The 18,705-nt window shown below is 57.5% G+C and overlaps 2 protein-coding genes across 4 annotated transcripts; both read left to right on the top strand.

Moving 5' to 3' along the window:
* The first annotated feature begins 61 nt into the window (after nt 1–61).
* On the top strand, nt 62–11,202 carry LRCH4 (leucine rich repeats and calponin homology domain containing 4). Of its 2 annotated transcripts, none has more exons than XM_081088675.1 (18): nt 62–455; nt 3,999–4,143; nt 4,302–4,428; nt 4,611–4,716; nt 6,620–6,756; nt 6,897–7,012; nt 7,148–7,247; nt 7,482–7,572; nt 7,663–7,739; nt 7,856–7,917; nt 8,025–8,150; nt 8,279–8,347; nt 8,440–8,543; nt 8,665–8,748; nt 8,964–9,049; nt 9,235–9,372; nt 9,473–9,550; nt 9,851–11,201. In XM_081088675.1, exons 1-18 carry the CDS (start codon nt 95–97, stop codon nt 10,046–10,048), a joined length of 2,205 nt encoding a protein of 734 aa, XP_080944801.1. In that variant the 5' UTR covers nt 62–94; the 3' UTR covers nt 10,049–11,201. The 2 variants fall into 2 exon arrangements, with proteins under 2 accessions (XP_080944801.1, XP_080944802.1); XM_081088676.1 differs by having other exon boundaries at nt 183–455; nt 10,849–11,202.
* A 247-nt stretch (nt 11,203–11,449) lies between these two features.
* Nucleotides 11,450–13,164, top strand: SAP25 (Sin3A associated protein 25). Of its 2 annotated transcripts, XM_081088677.1 has the most exons (6): nt 11,551–11,768; nt 11,974–12,074; nt 12,165–12,271; nt 12,349–12,502; nt 12,625–12,722; nt 12,804–13,164. In XM_081088677.1, exons 1-6 carry the CDS (start codon nt 11,623–11,625, stop codon nt 13,092–13,094), a joined length of 897 nt encoding a protein of 298 aa, XP_080944803.1. In that variant the 5' UTR covers nt 11,551–11,622; the 3' UTR covers nt 13,095–13,164. The 2 variants fall into 2 exon arrangements, with proteins under 2 accessions (XP_080944804.1, XP_080944803.1); XM_081088678.1 differs by having other exon boundaries at nt 11,450–11,768; nt 12,625–13,164.
* The last annotated feature ends 5,541 nt before the right edge of the window (nt 13,165–18,705 follow it).

Genomic DNA, 18,705 nt, shown 5'->3' with positions numbered 1-18,705 from the left:
GGCGAGAGTTCCATTCGAGTCCTCCTCCCTTCGCTCGCCTCACTCCAGCGCCGGAGTCTCCACCCCCCCGGCGGGTTCTGATTAGCCACTTCCGATGCTCGGGACCGCGATTGGTCCACCGGGTCTCTGGTCCCACTTCCTCCCCCTTGAAGTAACTACGGCGGCTCCAAGGAGGGGAGGGGGGGGAAGGGACGGCCGGTCCCGTCAGTCAGGCAACGGTAGCCGCCCGGAGCGGATGGCGGCGGCGATCGCGGCCTCATTTGCCGCCGGGGGTGAGGAGGCGGCGGCCACGACCTCCGTTCCAGGATCTCTGGGTCTGCCGGGGAGCCGCAGTGCAGAGCGGGCCCTCGAGGAGGCCGTGGCTACCGGGACCCTGAACCTGTCCAACCGGCGCTTGAAGCACTTCCCCCGGGGTGCGGCCCGCAGCTACGACCTGTCAGACATCACCCAGGCTGGTGAGTGCACCCGGCCGAGCGCCCGGCCGGGACCCTCATTTGCATTGCCCCGCCCCCCTGCTCGCTGCTCCGGGGCGAGGAGGCTGGCACTCTCCTCGGCCGTCCGCGTTCTCGACCCGCCGGTGGGCATGAATCTGCGATTGCCCCCTCCCCGCCTTAAGAACCAACAGGCGATGCGCGCGTTTCTCGTTTTCTTGGAAAGCCCGGCGTTCCTGGCCGAATGTTGTGATCCCCTTTCCACCCCACCCCCTCCGCTTCTCTTTATTTGCATATTGGCGCACCTGTAGAATGGTCCCTCTTCTTACCTGGTTGGCTTATTGGCCTGCTTTTTTTTTTTTTTCAACTTCAGTTCTGATCGTTCCATAAAGGAGCCCCCATGAACCCCTCTAGTGACTCCTTTCTCTTCCTCCACATCGTCTGCAACTCCGTCCCCGTTCCACCGAGATCCGAGCAGACTTAGGACCTCCTTCCCATGGATTTGTCCCTAACGACGCAATGTTTCTGCTTGCTTTGCTCGCAGTCCCGCCCTCTAAGGTCCCAGGCCCTCTCCACTCCTCACCCAGCCCGCCTGGGGGAAAGAAGCAAATCTTTCATTTCCCCTCTGCTCCCCAATTCTTCCTCCTTATTCCTGACCCCCTTATCTGAGTCCTTTTCCTTCCTGCGTGTGTGAGGTCACTATGGAGCCCGTGACCTCACAGGGACTCTAGAATCCCCATTTCTGTTTCTGCTTTCCCCAGGGGGAGAGACTTGAGGCAATTGCTAAAAGGAAGGAAATCTTATCTCCTTGCTAGGAGTGCTGGAAACCTAGAGACTGTCTGACTATCCTTCCACTCCCCATCGCAGGATCCCTCTAATCATGCTTCCTCCACCCTGGTGTCTGTTGATGGTGGGGTTTGGGGGACTCCACTGTGACAGGTGAGTCAGGCCTCAGCTGCTCTGGAGACAACCTCGGGCTGGCAGCTGTGTGTGTGTGTGTGTGTGTGTGTGTGTGTGTGTGTGTGTGTGTGTTGGAACGAGGGAGGAGGACTGCATTCCCGAAGCCACACCCCAGCCTAGCCCAGGGTGGGACTTGGGACTGGATGAGAGTGTCCTCCTGTTGACACTGCCCCTGGACTGCATTTCTCCTCTAGCAGGTGCCTGCTCACCTGCAAGCACTCAAGTGGGCACGGACATACTCTCTTTCCCACTGTCCCGGGGAGAACCAGTTTAGACCTTTCCACCTTTCTTGGGTTGCTGGGTACACTAACTTGCCCACTTTGCAGGGAGTGAGTTCAGGGAATGGGTGAGCCCCAGGAGCCGTCCTCTCTGTCTCCCCGAGTCTCCTAACCCCCAAGCTCCAGATTGACCTCAGCAGCTGTGCGACACTCAATGTCTGTTCTCTTTCCCCTCCCCCTTGCTTATTTTTTGACAAAGACCAAATGTTATTCTTTACTTCCTTAGGGCTCTGTCTCAGTGAGTGGACTCCTGGGGAAAACTACCAAGAACTCCCTGATCCTCCTAGCTCTCCCCCCTCCCAGTCTCCTCCCCCGGCATTCTGGCTCAGGGTGCAGCCAGTTCCCTTGTGAGTGAGCTTGTGTGGTGAAGCGGGGAAATCTCAGCTTCCTGAGAACCCCTGTCTGCCTGCTCTCCAGGCAGGAATTCTCAGAACTTTCAGGGCCCAGATTCTAGGCCAGGTGGGGTCTATCTTGTTCAGAACTCTCTTTTCTGTCCCCTCTTCTCAAGCAGGGTGCCTGTAGCTTGGGGTGGAAAGGGGAAGTGACAAAAACATAGTATTGCCCATACCCTGCCCTCCACACCTCCTTGCCCTCCAACCCAGGCTAAAAGCTTCACCACTCATGCCGGAGTAAGTTTGAACTTCTCCTGCTTTCCCAGCTCTTTCTGAAACAGTATTTTCCATGCATGTTACCTATGGCATAGGCCCCTGATATCCCCTGGACTTCATTCCTGGTGCCTGATAGCAGGATGACTCCTGAGATGGGAGGAGGGGCCACTTTCACAAAGGAGAAGTGCAGCTCATTCTCTCACAGACCACATCCTGTGCCTTCTGTGCCCTCCCTCCCTCCTGCCTGGGCTCCCTTCCGCTCCTAGCGTTTGGCCCTGCCACCTGCCTGCCCCATCATCAGTTGTTCTCTCCCTTCATCCATATGTGTGTGTGCACACACATTTGGTGGATGCAGAGAAAGCAGGCAGGTGGAGGGTGAGAGTGGGAGGACAGCATTTGCTCCTCCCACCCTATCTGGAACTGTCTTTTCCTGTGACAGGTCTGTGTGCACCAAGGTTGGGAGCAGAGAGGGAGAGAGCAGGATTCCTGGGGCATTAGGCTGTCGTCCGCTCAGGCAAACACAAGGCCCACCAGAGACAGAACCGGACAGATTCATTTCCTGTCACAAGACCCATTTCCTTGGGGGCTATATCCCAGATTCTCCTCCCCTCAGCTTTTGCTCACTCTTCCCTGGGGAAGGCCATTTAAGAAGTTCACCCAAGTACTGCTGCTCAGGACTTCCCCCAGCAGGCCCTGGGCCCCTCCCAGTACAGGCCAGCAGAGGAAACATAAACCCAGGCATAGAGGTGTAAGCAGGGAGTGTCTCCATATTGATGGGAACCCAAAATGCCTGATTCCTTGCATTGCACTGGCAGGCCACCCCTTGAGTTAAAGTGGCAGTAAAAGACTCTGCCCTCCTTCCCATCCTCTCCACTAGTCGCTGCGTTCCAGACACAGGCAAAGGGGTGCTTGTTTAAAGTCTGGGCAATAAGAGAGGAAGCAGAAGAAGGCTGGCAGGGCTGTCAGAGGGTGGGAATGAGTGAGCCCCGAAGAACGTGCGTCTGGGCGGGAGGGACCAGAGGACTCCAGCTCCCACCGCCAGCTTGGCTGATTGCCCTTCCTGGTTCGGGGAGTCTGTGGCTTCATAGATCCTTGGACCTGGTTTGCTGCTCCCAGGGGCTGGTGAGAAGCCGTTGTCCAGAGGTGGGAGCCTTCATTCTAGAGCCAGGCTGTAATGACCCTGGTTTCCCGGACTGAACACAGGTGAGGTGGGCAGTTAGGGCCCCTGATGAAGGATGGGCTTCTCAGTGGTCTCTCCCAGAGGTTGTCCATATTCTTATCTTAGCCTCCCAGCTCATCACACTGCTGTTTTCTGTGGATACTAGCACTCTGCTGTGCTATGATCTTTGCCTTCCACCTCCCCTGGCATTACAGAGCAAAGGAAACCACAAGAGTGATAGAATCCAGCCACCATTCCAGTATAACCCTTCATTGTTTGTTTGAAAACAGCATCCATGGCTGGTCCCCACACCCCTAGTCTGAGTTTCTCCAGTCCAGTGGCCCGAAGGCCTTTGCCTTCCCTTTGCCATTCTGGCCGTTCTTGGAATGTGCTCCAGTTTGCAGAAGGCTTTGTTCTCTCTCCAGGTAGCCCAGGTTTATAGGCCCGATTCTTCAGGTCTGGTGGGAAGGTAGAGGGCTGGGCATCTGGCTCTGGAGAAGTTCAAGGTCCTCCTGTCCAGGCTGGGCCTCTCCACAGCTCTCCCGACACTTGTTTCCCCTAGACCTGTCCCGGAACCGGTTCCCCGAGGTGCCAGAGGCAGCGTGCCAGCTGGTGTCCCTGGAGGGCCTGAGCCTCTACCACAATTGCCTGAGATGCCTGAACCCAGCTTTGGGGAATCTCACAGCCCTCACCTACCTCAACCTCAGGTAAGGAGGCAGGGCCAGGGGAGGGTGCAGCTTATCCTTCTCAGCCCCAAGCACCAGGGTACAGTACCCTGGGTGACCCTCCTGGTGGCCTTTAGAGGAGGGCCACACCGGGATGCTCTGCCTGGGGAGTGAACCCACTGCCTTTCTTCCTTCCACAGCCGAAACCAGCTGTCATCGCTGCCGTCCTACATCTGCCAGCTGCCCCTGCGCGTCCTCATTGTCAGCAACAACAAACTGGGAGCCCTGCCTCCCGACATCAGCACCTTGGGAAGCCTTCGGCAGCTTGTGAGAATGGGGAGCAGGGCGAGAAGAGGGACTGTAGAGCCAGGCACCAGGGACCTTTTTGGGGGGAAGTTAAGGAAAGGCAGGATGTGCCCTAGGGGTGAGGCCCAGACTAAAGGAGGTGACCAGAGACAGGAGACAGCTCCTGGTCTTGTGGCTTCTTCCTAGTTTTTTCCTCATTCCAGGATGTGAGCAGCAATGAGTTGCAGTCCCTCCCCACAGAGCTGTGCAGCCTCCCTTCCTTGCGGGATCTCAATGTTCGGAGGAACCAGCTCAGCACCCTGCCTGATGGTAAGGAAAATGAAGAATTGGAGGTGGGGGGTGGAGAAAGAGAGAGAGACAGACAGAAGTTAGAGAAAAGTTAGAGAAAGGGAATCTTCCACAGAAAAATAATGCTTAGTTGACCAGGGTTTTGCATTGTATCAAACAAACTAAATTATTTTATTTGTTCTTGACCAGCATCCCTCTGAAGCTGGCAAGACATGGGTTATTTGCTCTATTTTACAAATGTGGGAAAAGATGCAGCAAGGGGAGTAGGTGAGTGCATTGGTACCCTGTAGAACAGAGGTCCTCAAACTTTTTAAACCGGGGGCCAGTTCACTGTCCCTCAGACATTCCACACATGCGCACTGCGGGCCGGGATGAGTCGGCTGCTAAGCAGGACAGGCAGTGGCGGCAAAAACACCCGGTGGGCCAGATAATTGTTTTCAGCGGGCCGCCTGTGGCCTGCGGCCATAGTTTGAGGACCCCTGCTGTAGAACCTCAAGGTCAGAAGGGCCTTTAAGGTTATCCTGTGTCACCACTCACCCCAGTGGGAGTTCTCAAACACCTGAGTCAGATGATGCCCTGCACCTCCTCCCCAGAGAGTCTGAATCAGTGGGGCCACATGCTGGGGCCCAAGCAGCTCCATTTTAATGAGCTAATTGTGATGCACCCCACATTTGATAGCTTCTGCTCCAAAGCAGCCACACCTTCTTTTATTCAGCCAGCATTGTTTTGTATATGTGTTCCCTGTGCTTTATGTGGGGACCAGATAAATGTGAGTGATGTCACTCAGATCTGGGGCCATCTCTTAAAATGTAATGGCTTAATTAAATCTTAATTTAATGGGAGAGAAGCAGGACGAAATTCTCGAACAGGATACTTAGAGAGCTACAGGAGCTACACAGGGAGGCACTGGCTCTACTGGGGAACTTGAGGAAGGTTTTGCTCCAGAGGTGCAGTAGGAGTTGACCATTGAAGGAGAGTTCTCCACCCTCTGCAGCCTCGGCAGAGGGAACCCCATGTGCAAAGCATGTGGGTGGGAGTAAACCTGGCCCAGCATGGATGCGGTTAGAAAGTTTTCGGCAGAAAGGACCTGTGCCATGCTAACCTTGGTTTTGAAGAACAAGAGACAGGAGTCAGGTGGTCATCCATTTCCTCTGGGCTTCCCCTTACTGCTATGGTGGCCCTCTTCTAAGTCAGTAGGGGTTCAAATAAGCTCTATCTGGGCCATAAAAGAGACCCCAGCAAAATGTCCTGGGACACAGAGGAAGGAGCAATGGATTCCAACTTAATGTTGGAAAGATTGCATGGAGAAGGTGATGAGCTGAACCTTGAAAGATGTGTGGACAGAACAGTGGCATTCTCCTATTGAGCAAAACAGCATGTGGAAAGGCCCAGAAGTCAAGGGGCTGGAGGGTTATCTGGTGCGGTATGAGGATGGGCAGTGAGATGGGAAACGTGGGCTGAGCCAGATCAGACAAAGGTACCCCTACCTGTGGGCAAGCACAGTCTCACCCAGGGGGCAGGGCTTCGCTAGTGAAGTGCAGGTGGGATTGCAGCCCCTCCTGCCCGGGTACCTTTGTGTGGGGCACAGCTCACTTACCCTCAGCAACCCCAGCTGCAAGTCATGGAAAGTTTTTGAGCAACACGGTATCAACGTTGGTCTGATTTGGGGCTTGTGATGGTCACTTGAGAAAGAAGGAGTGGATGGAGTGGGGAGTGGGCAGGGAGGAGAAATGGAGGAAGCACCTGGGATGGGCCTGAGCTGTAGCTGATGGGGGAGGGAGGCATGAAGGTGGGCCATATTTGAGCAGGAAGAGGAACAGGGAGACTGTTCTTAGATAGTGCCCTCAGCCAGCCAGGCCACAGCAGAGAGTAGAGGAAGTGAGCCCTTGGGCCTACTCCTGACTCTATCTTCACCCACCCTCAGAGCTGGGGGACCTTCCTCTTGTCCGCCTGGATTTTTCCTGTAACCGCATCTCCCGCATCCCGGTCTCCTTCTGCCGCCTCAGGCACCTGCAGGTCATTCTTCTGGACAGCAACCCCTTGCAAAGCCCACCTGCCCAGGTAAGAGGGGGCCTGGGGCGGACATTGGAGACAGGGTTGAGATTGGGCGGGAGTGTGGGCGGGTCCCTTTGGTAGCCAAGTAGGATCTGGAATGCCCCCTGCTTTTCCCTAACTCCTTTTGTGCTCATCTTCACACTCAGATCTGCCTGAAGGGGAAGCTTCACATCTTCAAGTACTTGTCAACAGAGGCTGGGCGGCGTGGGGGCGCTGCACTGGGGGACCTGGCCCCTTCCCGCCCCCCGAGTTTCAGCCCCTGGTAAATAAGGGTGGGGAAGGAGCCTGGATCCCTAATACCCCTTCCTGGCACGTGTCCCCATGGTTTCCAGAGGGAGGATGGGCAGGGGGTTGCTGCCCAGTATAGGACTGACCAGCTCTTCCTGGCTGGCCCCAGCCCAGCTGAGGACTTATTTCCGGGACGTCGGTACGATGGCGGGCTGGACTCAGGCTTCCACAGTGTTGACAGTGGCAGCAAGAGGTGGTCTGGAAATGAGGTAAGTGCCTCCTTTCCAAGGGACATTGGTGATCTCAGTCCGGGAGGAGAACCTCTGAGCCAGGACCCTTTGCCTTTTACCTCTCAATCTCAGAGTGACAGATGGCGGCTGGAGCTGTCTTCTTCCTTCCCTTGCCCAAGTATCCTGGGGAGTGGCTGGCTTAGCAGCGGACCCCAAGGCCCTGAACCCATGAGTCCCCAGCTGTCTTTCATCTCTGCATTTCTGCATTTACAGTCAACTGATGACTTTTCGGAGTTGTCGTTCCGGATATCGGAGCTGGCCCGGGAGCCTCGGGGGCCCAGGGAGCGGAAGGAGGATGGCTGTGGTGAGTGGTGGTGTCAGGGGCCCTGGGACTGAGGGGAATGGCCAAGCCTGAAGGCCCCCATCTGCTTGCTGACGTGTCCTGCCTCTCCAGCTGATGGAGACCCTGAGCAGATTGACTTCATTGACAGCCACATGCCTGGGGAGGATGAAGAGCGAGGTGCTGCCAAGGTGAGGGGCTAGCCCCTGTCCACTGCCCATCTGCTGTGAGAGGACAGCTGAGGGGGTGGCCAGTGCAGGCTTGGAGATCAGGTCTCCCTCAGGTCCTCCTTCTGTTCTTTCTTCAGGAGCAGCAGCCACCAGAATTAAGCCCTGTAGCAGGGGAAAAGGAGAGGGCACCAAGCAGCAGGTACCAGAGCCACTTGAGCTGGCACCTCCTTTCTTTGCTCAGTCTCCTTGCACCGTCTCTCTTCCCTGACCTCCTCTACCCCTCTCATCCCGCCTTTGCCCCTTCAGGCGGGAGGAACCGTCTGGAGAGGAACGGCGCCGCCCGGACACTTTGCAGCTGTGGCAGGAGCGTGAGCGGAGGCAGCAGCAGCAGCAACAACAGAGTGGAGCGTGTGGGGCCCTCAGGAAGGACAGGTGTGGGCACAGGAGCTACTGGCAGGTGGTGGGCCCTGGAAATGAGCCCTCTGAGCTACTCTGCCCCTCGGGGTTGGCAGCCCCCTGCCTAACACTGCTGACCCCACATCTCTTCCTTCACTTTCTAGTTTTCTGAAGCTGGGGGTCAGGGCTCCTGGTGGAGGTGCTACAGCCTTGTCCACGCAGGCCACTTACAAGTATGTGTCCTCCCAGACTGCACCTCCCTGAGCCCTCTCCTTGCACTCCTTCCCCCTGACCCTCCCTTCTAATTCCCATTCTGTCTCCTCAGCGGCATGCCCAAGTCCAGTGCCACCCAACTGGGAGCTTCAGGGGGACAGGGAGCTCCTGTCTCAGCCCCCACCTCTCAGGAGTCCCTTCCTATAGGTGGACCAGGTGTGACAGGGGCTTGGGGAAGAGGGTGGGGGCTTGTGTGTGTGAGGGGTAGCCTGAGGGAAGAGTGGGACACCGAGGGGATGTCTCTCACCTGCCCCTGTCCCCTGCCTCTGTTCCCCAGTGACAGCACCTGCTCCTCGGCCGCTCGGCTCCATCCAGAGACCAAATAGCTTCCTCTTCCGTTCTTCCTCTCAGAGTGGCTCAGGTGGGTCTCCCCTCCCCAGTACTAACCCAGTGCTAATGCAGCACTAACCCCCAGGCTGCAGTCACCCGCTGGCCTGGGAGTTCTCTGGTCAATTGTCTCTTTGTGTTGAAAATCCCACAAACACAGAGACAGGAGATGTGTGTGCCAGACACTGTAATCCAGCTACAAAGTCTACAGTGGTAGTGGAGACAGCCCCACACCCTCCTTTTCTCCAGGTCCTTCCTCACCAGACTCTGTCTTGAGACCTCGGCGATCCCCCCAGCTTCTGGACGAGAAGGAGCTGATGGCTCAATTGCGCCAGGTAAGAGAGGTGGGATCTGCATGAGTGGGGCCTGGGCTCAGCATGGCACCTCCTGGTTTCCTGGCCTCCCTCAATGTCCTCTTTGTCCACCCTGGTGCTTTGGCTGAGGACAGGAGATGCAGGCTGGAGCTCCCTGCTGACTCTGACGTTATCCCCCCCATCCTCCTCCTTTCCCTGCCTTTCAGGTCCTTGAGTCGCGGCTGCAGCGGCCCCTGCCTGAGGACCTGGCAGAAGCTCTGGCCAACGGCGTCATCCTCTGTCAGCTGGCCAACCAGCTGAGGCCCCGCTCTGTGCCCTTCATTCATGTGCCCTCACCTGCTGTGGTTAGTTGGGGCACAGGGTGGAAAGGAGGAAAGGGGACAGGGGACTCCTGTGGCCCCTCCCTTAATCTCTTATCTTTTTTCCTTTCTCACACATCCCCAGCCAAAACTCAGTACCCTCAAGTCTCGGAAGAATGTGGAGAGTTTCTTAGAAGCCTGTCGAAAAATGGGGGTGCCTGAGGTATGGAGGGTTGATCTCAGAATCCTGGGGCTGGTCTACTATAAAGAGTGGTAGCATTCTGGGCTTAGTTGAACCCTTTGCATGGATGGCAGGGCTCCATTCACAGGGAGCATGTGGTCCCCAGAAGGAAGTCCCTGTCCTGCATGTCTCCCTTCCCTGCATGCCTCTTCCCTGCACTCTGCATGTTGGCACGGCTCTGGCCCTGGCATGTGAGGGCAGGGGGGTGGAAAGAATTGTCTTGCTGCTGCTGATGATGTCTGCCCTTTGTCCTTGTCCATCTGTCCTACTCTCCCTTCCCAGGCTGACCTGTGCTCGCCCTCGGATCTCCTCCAGGGCACCGCCCAGGGGCTGTGGACCACCCTGGAGGCCGTGAAGCGGGTGGGGGGCAGAGCCCCCCCACCGCTTTGGCCCCCCTCTGGTCTGGGCGGCTTCATCCTCTTCTACGTGGTCCTCATGCTGCTGCTCTATGTCGTCTACACTCAACTCCTGGGTTCCTAGGACCTGAAGTCACCCCTTCCCCCACCACCTTGCCCTATTTCTATTTATAAGACTCCTGTGCAACCCCCATGCCCACCAGTGGTGCCTTCAGCCCCTACCAAAGACACTAGTGAACCCTCCTCCCCTCACAAACACTGACCTCAGAGGCCCCACTCTGGTACCCCCAGATCCTGGGCACCCAGCCTCTGGCCCCTCCCATCTCAGTGCTGATGGTGCCTTCATGCCTTCTCCCACCCAGCCCTGCCCTCTGCTCCCCCAGAGGGGATGGATCTTAACCTTCCTATTTTCACTCTCTCTCCACCCCCTACTCCCCACCCCCAATATTGGGGGCTAAATTATCTATATTTTGTAGAGAGAACTCTATATTTGTAGGAGATGCAAGGCCCAGTCTGGGTCCCCATCTCATGTATAAATTGTACAGACTGTGGCTGCCTGTGTGTGTGTGTGTGTTTGCGTCTGCTCCTACTGTGGCCAGGCCCAGTCCTGGCAGTACCCATTGGGCTCTATGTGCCAGCCTGCCTACTCCAGCATTTTCCTCTGGAAATGACAGGTCTTTCCTCCCCTATGAGCCGTGGCCCCTGTGTCATCTCCCTTCTGATATCTGCTGGCAGCTTCTTTGCATCTCATTTGTCCCAAACCATGTCCAGGGTGCCCCTGACCTCACCTACATTTTTAAGAGCCATCCTGTCAGCTTCCTTTGACCAGGCTCCTTTAGGGTGTCTCCCCCCTGCCCTCTGCCAAGGGCTGGGAAGCCCAGAGGAAAAGATACACGGGGATTTCATCTGGGCCCCTCCCCCCAGGAGTCCCTGTGCCAGCCCCACCACATCCTGGAAGAGGAGGGGGCCCCAGGAAGGGGCCTCCCCTACATCGCTGCTGTCGTCCACGCACTGCTGGAGCAGTCTTAGGGGTTGAGGTAGGGGCACAGGGCCGCCACCGGCCTGGGATCCCGGAACAGAAGACAGCCACGCCTGGGCCCTGCTCTAGCGAGGACTGGGGAGGGCGCCTCGCCTGCCCTGTTCCTCGGGCACCCCGTTGGGTTGGAAGCCGGCCCGCCCGGCCGGGCGCCTGGGTTCCTCTGAGTGTGACTGAGGGTCTGGGATGGAAGATGGGGCATCGGATGTTGTGTCAAGTGCAATAAAGAAGCTGGAAGGTCTCTGAGTTGCCGCTAGTCTCTGTGTCTCGGCGAAGGAAAGTGGTGAAAGCAATGCATTGTGGGAAAGCGGGTCTAGAGCGGCCTGTGCTCCGCGCTGCCCTGGGAAGCAGGCCGGGCTGCGCAACCCCCGCCCCCGCCAACAGGGGTCGCCCCGGGACCCAGCGGGAGCGCGTGCCACGTGGCCGGAAACGCACTGCGTGTTGGCGTCGCTGCGAGGCCGGGTGAGGTGGGTGCGGTGGGTGCGGTGGGCGAGGTGGGCGGGCAGCCTGGACTCACCCGGACAGACAGGGTGGTGCCCACCACGGAGGGAGGCTGGGACCGAGTGGGCGCCACGGAGGGCGAGGCAGACGGGGTGGGAGGCCGCGCAGCGAGGGGCCGGGCACAGAGGTGCGGGCCTGCCCTTCCCTCCCCCAGACGCGGCATGTTGCCCTGGCCGCTTCCACGGTGGGACTCCGGCGAGGAGCAGGCGCCGGAGGAACAGGGCCCCTCACGGTTCGGTGACCCCGGCAAGGTTCGGAACTCTGGAGGGAAAGCCCTGGGGGAGCCAGGTGCCCCCCCACAGGACAGGTGAGGGGCGCGGCACGCGGGAGGCGCTTACGGGAAGTCCGCGTGGGCTGGAGGGTCCCGCGGGTGCAGACTCATGGTCCTGCGAACAGTGGTTATGTTCGGCCTCCGGCACCGGGCACCTCTGACCTGGCCGTGGGAGTGTTCAGACTCGCAGGGGAAGGCGGGAAGCTCTGACTGGGGCGTCTCAGGGCCTTTCCACCTCCAGCCCCCAGTTCCGGGCCCCAAGGCCTTCCTGGACCCGGAGAGGACAGCGGCGGGCCCTGCCCCGCGCAGGCCTGGTAGCCCAGCAGCACCCGGGACCCCCAGGTAGGTGCTGGGCCTTACCCCCTCCACCCCTCAGTACCCTTTTACCCACTCCTGAGCCTTTTTTAATCTCGTTACTCCCCCCGCCCCCAGTTCCCCTTTTTCCCCAGATGGCCTGGGGGGTGGCCCCTTCGAGAATGACCCTGCTGGCACCATGGGACCCCAACTATGAGGCTAAAGCTGGTTCTCAGCTGGTGTGGGTGAGTAGGGGGTTCCTGTGGCTCTGGTCTCGGGGTGGGGCAAGGATACTCCAGTGATCTTTCCTGACCCTCCACAGGGACCCAGCTGTGCTTCCGGTGCCTCTTTCTCAAGCCGGACTTTGTGTCATCCCTCCTTCTGGCCGCTGTACGAGGCAGCCTCAGGCAGGAACCGCAGACCCCTGACTTCTGCAACAGTACGTCAGAATGGCGAGCAGGCACCCAGGGATGCAGGTAACTTCCCTTGGTCCCCTCAGACTCAGGACTAATGCTTGGTGAGCTCCGTAGGGAACCCGTGCAGAGAGGTCCATGGGATGGGAAACCCAGCCTGTCACCCCAACAGCTTTTCTCCCTAGGATTCCCGGTGATGTGCTGTGAAGATGTCTTTCTTTCAGACCCTCTGCTGCCCCCTGGGCAGCGTGTTCCCTTGTACCTGCCTGAAGCCCCCCAGCAGGTGGGTACTTTCCTGCCCTGGCCTTTTCTCAGCCTCCCTGCAGGGCTTGGGAGGAGACACTTCCCTCTCTTCTCTCCTCAGGTGATGGGCTCTCTGAAGCTGCTGCTCCCACCTCCTGTCATGTCCCCCCAGGTCTGCCCCACCCGGTCCCCTGGCTGCTGCACCACCTGGCTCAGTGGGCCTGAGCTGATCGCCCTCACTGGCCTCCTGCAGATGAGCCAGGGGGAGCCAAGACCTAGCTCCACGGGTTCCTCGGCAGCTCCCACCCCCCCTTCTGATCCCCTAGACCCTGTTTCTGATCACGCAGGCCCCAGTGGTTCTCACTGCACTGACCCATCTCTCCGACAGACCCCAGAAACCAATTGTCCATAGCACCTCTGGGGGCATCATGGGCCCCCTACTCTCTCAGGCGGTTCTTTTGACAATAAATGTGTTGGTTTGCAAACAGGCTCCTTGTAGTAAACAGAATGGGGCATTCAGGCAGGGATAGGGGTCTCTTCCTCCGTGGCAGCTTTGGCTGTCCTCCCCTAAAATTCTTGTTACTCACTGGCCACCCCCTACAGTGGGGTGAGGGAATACATGGGCCTAAGACCTTTTCAGGCTGACCAGGAAAGGCACCGTTAATGAGGGGCCCCACAGTTCCCCAGACTGAGTATATAAGAAACAGGGATTCCATCAGCTCTGCCAGGCCCAGGAAAGGGAGGATTGTGTAAGCATGTGGCTGACATTGGGAGAGGCAGTCTAAGGAGTAAGGGGGTGGCACATCACTTTTGGGGGACACCAAAGGAAAGATACCTGGTGCTTTCATCCTTCTTGCCCTGAGGTCCCAGAAGTTTATCCTTAGAGCTGAGGGTTAGTTCTTTGGTTTGTTGGAGACATAGGCAGGCACTGCAGGTGTGTGTGTGGCGGGGACAGGGAAAGTCCTCGTGGGAGTCCTCATCAGAGGAAAGGTGGCAGCCACGGTTCCCCCGAGACTCTGAACTGATGCTGCATAACTTTGCAGGGAAACAGGATCAGAGCTTGGCTGAGAAAGCCAGAAATTTGTAGGATTTTTTTTGGAGAGAGGATGGTGATCTAGAATTTTCTCCCTTAAAAGAATCCAACTTCTTGGGGAACTTCCTCCTGAAGACTTCCCACTGCTGGAAGGGGCAGCTCGGCGCCTCTGTAGGTCACCCGTCCTAGGGGGAGTCTGTGCCTTAGAACCCCTCAGTTGTGGGAACACATTTTAACTTTGCCATTTTCTCCCCCTCATCTCACTTTCCATCTGTCAGACCTGGCAGACGCTCACCCTTGCCTCCAGAGTTGGTTCTGGGACTTGATTTGGGGTAGCTTTGGGGCAGTGTGTGATAGTCTTGGGGGCATTGCCTCATGCTTCCAGAGGAGGGATCAGGTCCAGGTCAACTAGCTGAGGTGGCTGGCTGAGGGGGTCCAGTATGGCAGTGCCCATTTCTAAGTAGTCTGGGGCCATGTACTCAGTGCACACGTACCCCTGGGCTAGTTGGACTGGGCGGATACCCTCCTGCTCTCCAGCTCTCCCCAATGCTGGGATGGGGGCCTTGGAGCCTGTGCCCTGGCTCCCTGGCCCTGGCTTGGGGAAGAGGACCTGGTGGAAAACAGCTCATGGGCACTTAGTGCCTCCCCAATCGGAGAGCAGCGTTGGCAGCAGAAGGAAGGTGAGGGGGGAGGTGCTATCATAAAGTAGCCACCCCCACCCCTCATGGGCTCCCATCGACTCAGTCACTCCCAGCTCCCTTGGGTAGTGGCTCCCTCCCCTCTCTAACCCTCCGGGTATGGGTCTGGAGGGTGGCTTGCTTGCTCCTCTCACCCAGGCACCTGCTACAGCTCAGGCCCCTTGATTGGGCCCAGTGACTCGGATCTCATGAGGTTGGGGGACAGAGCGTCTGGAGGCGCTCATCAGAGGATCCCTTGGCAGTGGCTCAATCCTGCCACCGGCACCAGCGTCCCTAAGTCGCTTCATGGCGGCCAGGACAGTCTCATGAATGCTTCAGGCACCATGACATCTATTGTTTGTAGCCACAGCACCCGCGTGGGCACCCGAGTGGCTGAGTTTCAGGAAGGAGGAGTCTGCATGGCCACAGCAGCACACACTGAGCAGGGACAGGAGTGGGAACCCCATGTAACAATGCCAGGGCATCCTTGGAACCTCTGCCTTTGGGCTTCTGCAGCAGGCTCAGTACCCCCAAACCCAGGCACAGGCGGTAGACACTTGCCCAGGCCTCGTGTCCACCTCAGCCCCTTGGGCCACAGTGTCAACGGCCAGACATCCTGAAATGGAGTGAGGATTCAGGTCCTGGGATCCTCATGGGAACTGGAACCTTGGAAGGACAATTGGATGATCACAGGAGGGCGGGGGGGGGGGGGGGGGGGGGGATGTGTGTTGGAGTCACTGTGCTCTGAGAACTAATAAAGTGTAAACGCTTAATATTTGAAATTGACTTCGGTGACCTAGAGCAGGGAGAGGCTATGGATAGACCAAATCCACAACTATCCGACCCTGGCCCCCATATTCTCTCTGCCCACCCTGAACTTGGGCCTCACTGCGGTGGCTGCAGGCACCTCGAGGAAGGTGCCCCATCACACGAAGGTGCCCCATCACACCTGCTGCTCCGCCTCGCTGGTCCCCGCCACGCCCAGGCTGCGGTCACATGTGCGGAGGATAATCAGGCGGCCCTGGTGCACGCACCCGCCAGGCTCACGCTGATTTTGGGCGGTGCTCCACCGGCAAACGTCTCGTTCCGGTAACACTCGAGTCTTGGCGGCTCTGCCCGGGGCAGGAGACACAGCGGTGCTGGGACTTATGCTTCCGCAGGTGGCGGCGACGCTGCGGTGGACTCAGATGCACGGCGAGCGACTTGGACTCTGTGTCCCCGTGGGGTGACCGCCTCTGAGATTCCTTCCGGCCACAGGCAGTAAAGTGGCCGGCGGAGGGGGCGAGACGGCCGAGGAAAGGCCAGAGTGGGTAGAGGTGGTTGCTACCCGTCTTGATGCCCAGCGTCTCTCTCCAGCTCCCGACTTGAAGCTTATGGCCAGGTTCCTGCCCAATGACTAGGACACCCTGGTCTCCGGAGATCGATCCTGGCAGGCTCCCCGCGCCTCCTCTCCTCCCCCCCTCTCCACCAACAGCTCATCACTCCCCACCCCGGGAGCTGGACGCCAGCCCAGTGGTGGAAGTGGAGTTCCAGTCCGGACAGTCTCCACCCCACCCGCTCGGACTGGGGACTGGGCTCTGGCAGGCGTAGGGAGCGTGGGGGCATCTCCATGGATTTGCGCTGGCTGCTGAGGTGACCAGGTGAGGCGAATGTGAATGCAGCATGGAACTGTCAGCAGTGATTGTGCTGGCTGCGCGATCCGCAGTCCTGAGTCACCTGCAGCGGAGCCCCGCCACCCTTACAGCAGCACCCTCCTCTGGTTCTAGCCGTCCAATATCCTTCCCACTCAGGACTGGTTTTGTACTCTTCCTTCCCAGGTAATTCTAGGAACCAGACCACCTAGCACTGGGTTGTGCTGACTTTCAAGGAGCTGGAGGTTCTCTGTGGATTTGGGGTGATAGGAGGTGTCTTGGGATAAGTAAACTTGTGGATTGCCCCCTACCCACCAGAATGCAGGTCGAGAGACCATGGAAGGAGGTTCCATGGAGGAAAAGGCCGTCTCAGGGGCATTTCCATCATGCTGCCCCATCACCTCAGCCCCTTCTCCCCACCACAGTCCAAAAATGCCACCACGGGCCAGCTGAATGTGCAGTGTTCTCTGATCACAGTACAGACTCTCTGGTGGGGGTATCCTTTGCCCTTTGTTTCCTGAGAGGTTTGAGATGGGGTTGGAATTCAGACATTTAATTTTTTGATTTTAGAGAGGGAGAAAAACATCGGTTTGTTCCACTTATTCATGCATTCATTGGTTGATTCTTCTATGTACCCTGATTGGGGATCAAACCCGAAACCTGGGAGTATCAGAGGATGCTCTAACCAACTGAGCTACCAGGCCAGGACTGGAATTCAAACATTTTTACAACTCACTTCTCCTCTTCCATGGACCAACTATCTTGGGGAAAGATGGCACTGGTCAGTGCACACTCTATAGGACAAACCAGCAGTTGACACCAATGGGGGCCTTAGAAGACCTCATGATATCACTCTCATGGAAAGTAAGATACCTAAAGCGAAGAGCTGAGGGGAAGGGAGAGAAAGAGGGCAAGTGTAGCCTCCATTAAAAATGGTGTTTGGGGAGGAGCGCAGTCAAGAAAAGATGTAACAAGAGTACTGAGCAAGGGAACCTGATTTTTTTTTCTGATTAGTCCAAGGGCCAGGACAGCCTGAGCAGGGAGAGTAGAGCTTTTCCATGTCCCAGGCCTGGAAAGAAGGTGCAGGCGTACTGGAGGAGCCAAAGGTGCAGGATGCATGGGAGCTGGTGGGTGCCCTTAAACACCTTTTAAGGGTGATACTGGGAGTGGGATACAGGACCAACCAGCATCCTGAGGGTCGGTATCCAGCCAGCAGGCAGGTGTGCCCACTTCCAAGTGCCCCCCCCCCCCTCAGCGAAGCCCCATCAATACGCAGGAGAGGTGTTGGCAGCTCAGGTTGTGCACAGGGAGAGGCAGGTGTGTGGGTCTGTAAGTCACCACCAAAACAGTATGTTCAAGACCATAGTCCCTAGTCTGGCCATCTATGTACCAGATGCCAATGTGCAAAGTGGCAGGGACAAAAAAAGCCATCTGCAGGCCCCTCCCTTTCCCAGCCTGGGTGCTGCCTTGAAGAGGAGGGCACCCATGGGGCCTACCTGCTGTGCCCCTGGCCTGGAGCCTTTTCCCACAGGTTTGACTTGAAACTACCCACAGGAGAGTCTCGTCATACCTACTCCTTTCCACTCCCCATCAACCAAGCCACCTTGCAACACCCCGTCCTGGGAAGTCACAGCTGCTGTCAGAGAGCAGCTCTAGATCACCTTAAATGGTGGGTAAAGATAAAGCAGGAAGCAGCAGGGATCTCAGTGCCTGGGTTCTGGGCAAGTAGTGGTGGTAGATGGGTTGGTTATCAATGCCAGGTGATTTAGCCTGCTGGGTACAGAAAGAGCCTGGAGTCAAACTGGCCTAATCAGTTGCCCTAGCAACACTGCCCTTGTCCTTACCCAGACAAGATTTATTCTAGCCTGTCGCCCTGGTAACTTGAGTTGCTCCCCTGGGACAGGAAATGGCAGAACCTCAGCTCTGCTGGGTGAGAACACCTCTCCCAACCACAGGGGTCCACCTGTGCATCCCTCTGCCAGGTGCAGGACGGCCATGGGATGGTGGGATGGGATTTCCACATTGAGTCCCTCCAGCCCCACGGTGTGTGTGCACTGGGGTTCAGATTTGCAACTACCAGGCAGAGCCATGCAGGACTTCCCCAGGGGTTAGGGCAGGACAAACACAGCTCAGTCATTTAGACATTTTCTATCAGGTGAGGGATTTTTCCATTCTTTGCCACTCACCTGGAGAGAGGAAGCCAAGCTGCCAAGAGAGGCTGCTGCAGTCCTAGTCTTGGCTTGTGCCTGGGGAACTCTTGACTTTTCTGCCCTGGGGTCTGAGGCTGACCCAGTATAACTTCTGACTGGTCAACCAGCTCTGGCCAGTGAGCTGGCTGGAGTCCTTACTGGACAGAGTGACTGGGAGGCACAGAGAAGGTACTGCAGGGAGGTCCTGGGCCCAGGCGCCACGCAGTAAGGAGATCCCTGGGGAACAGCTGGCGTGTGACTGCAACATGCAGTAAGAATCACTGCAGCTCTTGGTTCTTTAAATCTCACCTCCAAACCTCAGTATTTTTGCTTAGGAAAGGAGGGGTGGGGGAGCTGGGGGAAAATAAGAAAGGCTCCTTTCCCTACTACACGGCAACAGATACCAGCTTTCCCGCCGCCCTTCCCTGGCTCTAAGCAAAGGGAATGCTAAAGAGACAGGAGGAAGGGCAGAGAGATATCAAGGGTGACAGAA

The sequence above is a fragment of the Myotis nattereri genome (assembly GCF_964212035.1).
Source record: "Myotis nattereri genome assembly, chromosome: 4".
In the NCBI taxonomy this organism is placed as follows: Eukaryota; Metazoa; Chordata; class Mammalia; order Chiroptera; family Vespertilionidae; genus Myotis; species Myotis nattereri.
The sequence above is the reverse complement of the archived record's forward strand: the minus strand, read 5'-3'. Positions and strand labels throughout refer to the sequence as shown.

Bases quoted from the DNA above. Each gene is read 5' to 3' on its own strand.
- SAP25 (XM_081088678.1), top strand. From the start codon at position 11,623: ATGTTGCCCTGGCCGCTTCCACGGTGGGACTCCGGCGAGGAGCAGGCG. The intron at 12,272-12,348 runs GTGAGTAGGGGG...GACCCTCCACAG, and splicing joins CTGGTTCTCAGCTGGTGTGG to GGACCCAGCTGTGCTTCCGG. The intron at 12,503-12,624 runs GTAACTTCCCTT...TTTTCTCCCTAG, and splicing joins GCAGGCACCCAGGGATGCAG to GATTCCCGGTGATGTGCTGT.
- LRCH4 (XM_081088675.1), top strand. From the start codon at position 95: ATGCTCGGGACCGCGATTGGTCCACCGGGTCTCTGGTCCCACTTCCTC. The intron at 9,050-9,234 runs GTAAGAGAGGTG...CCTGCCTTTCAG, and splicing joins TGATGGCTCAATTGCGCCAG to GTCCTTGAGTCGCGGCTGCA. The intron at 9,551-9,850 runs GTATGGAGGGTT...CTCCCTTCCCAG, and splicing joins GAAAAATGGGGGTGCCTGAG to GCTGACCTGTGCTCGCCCTC.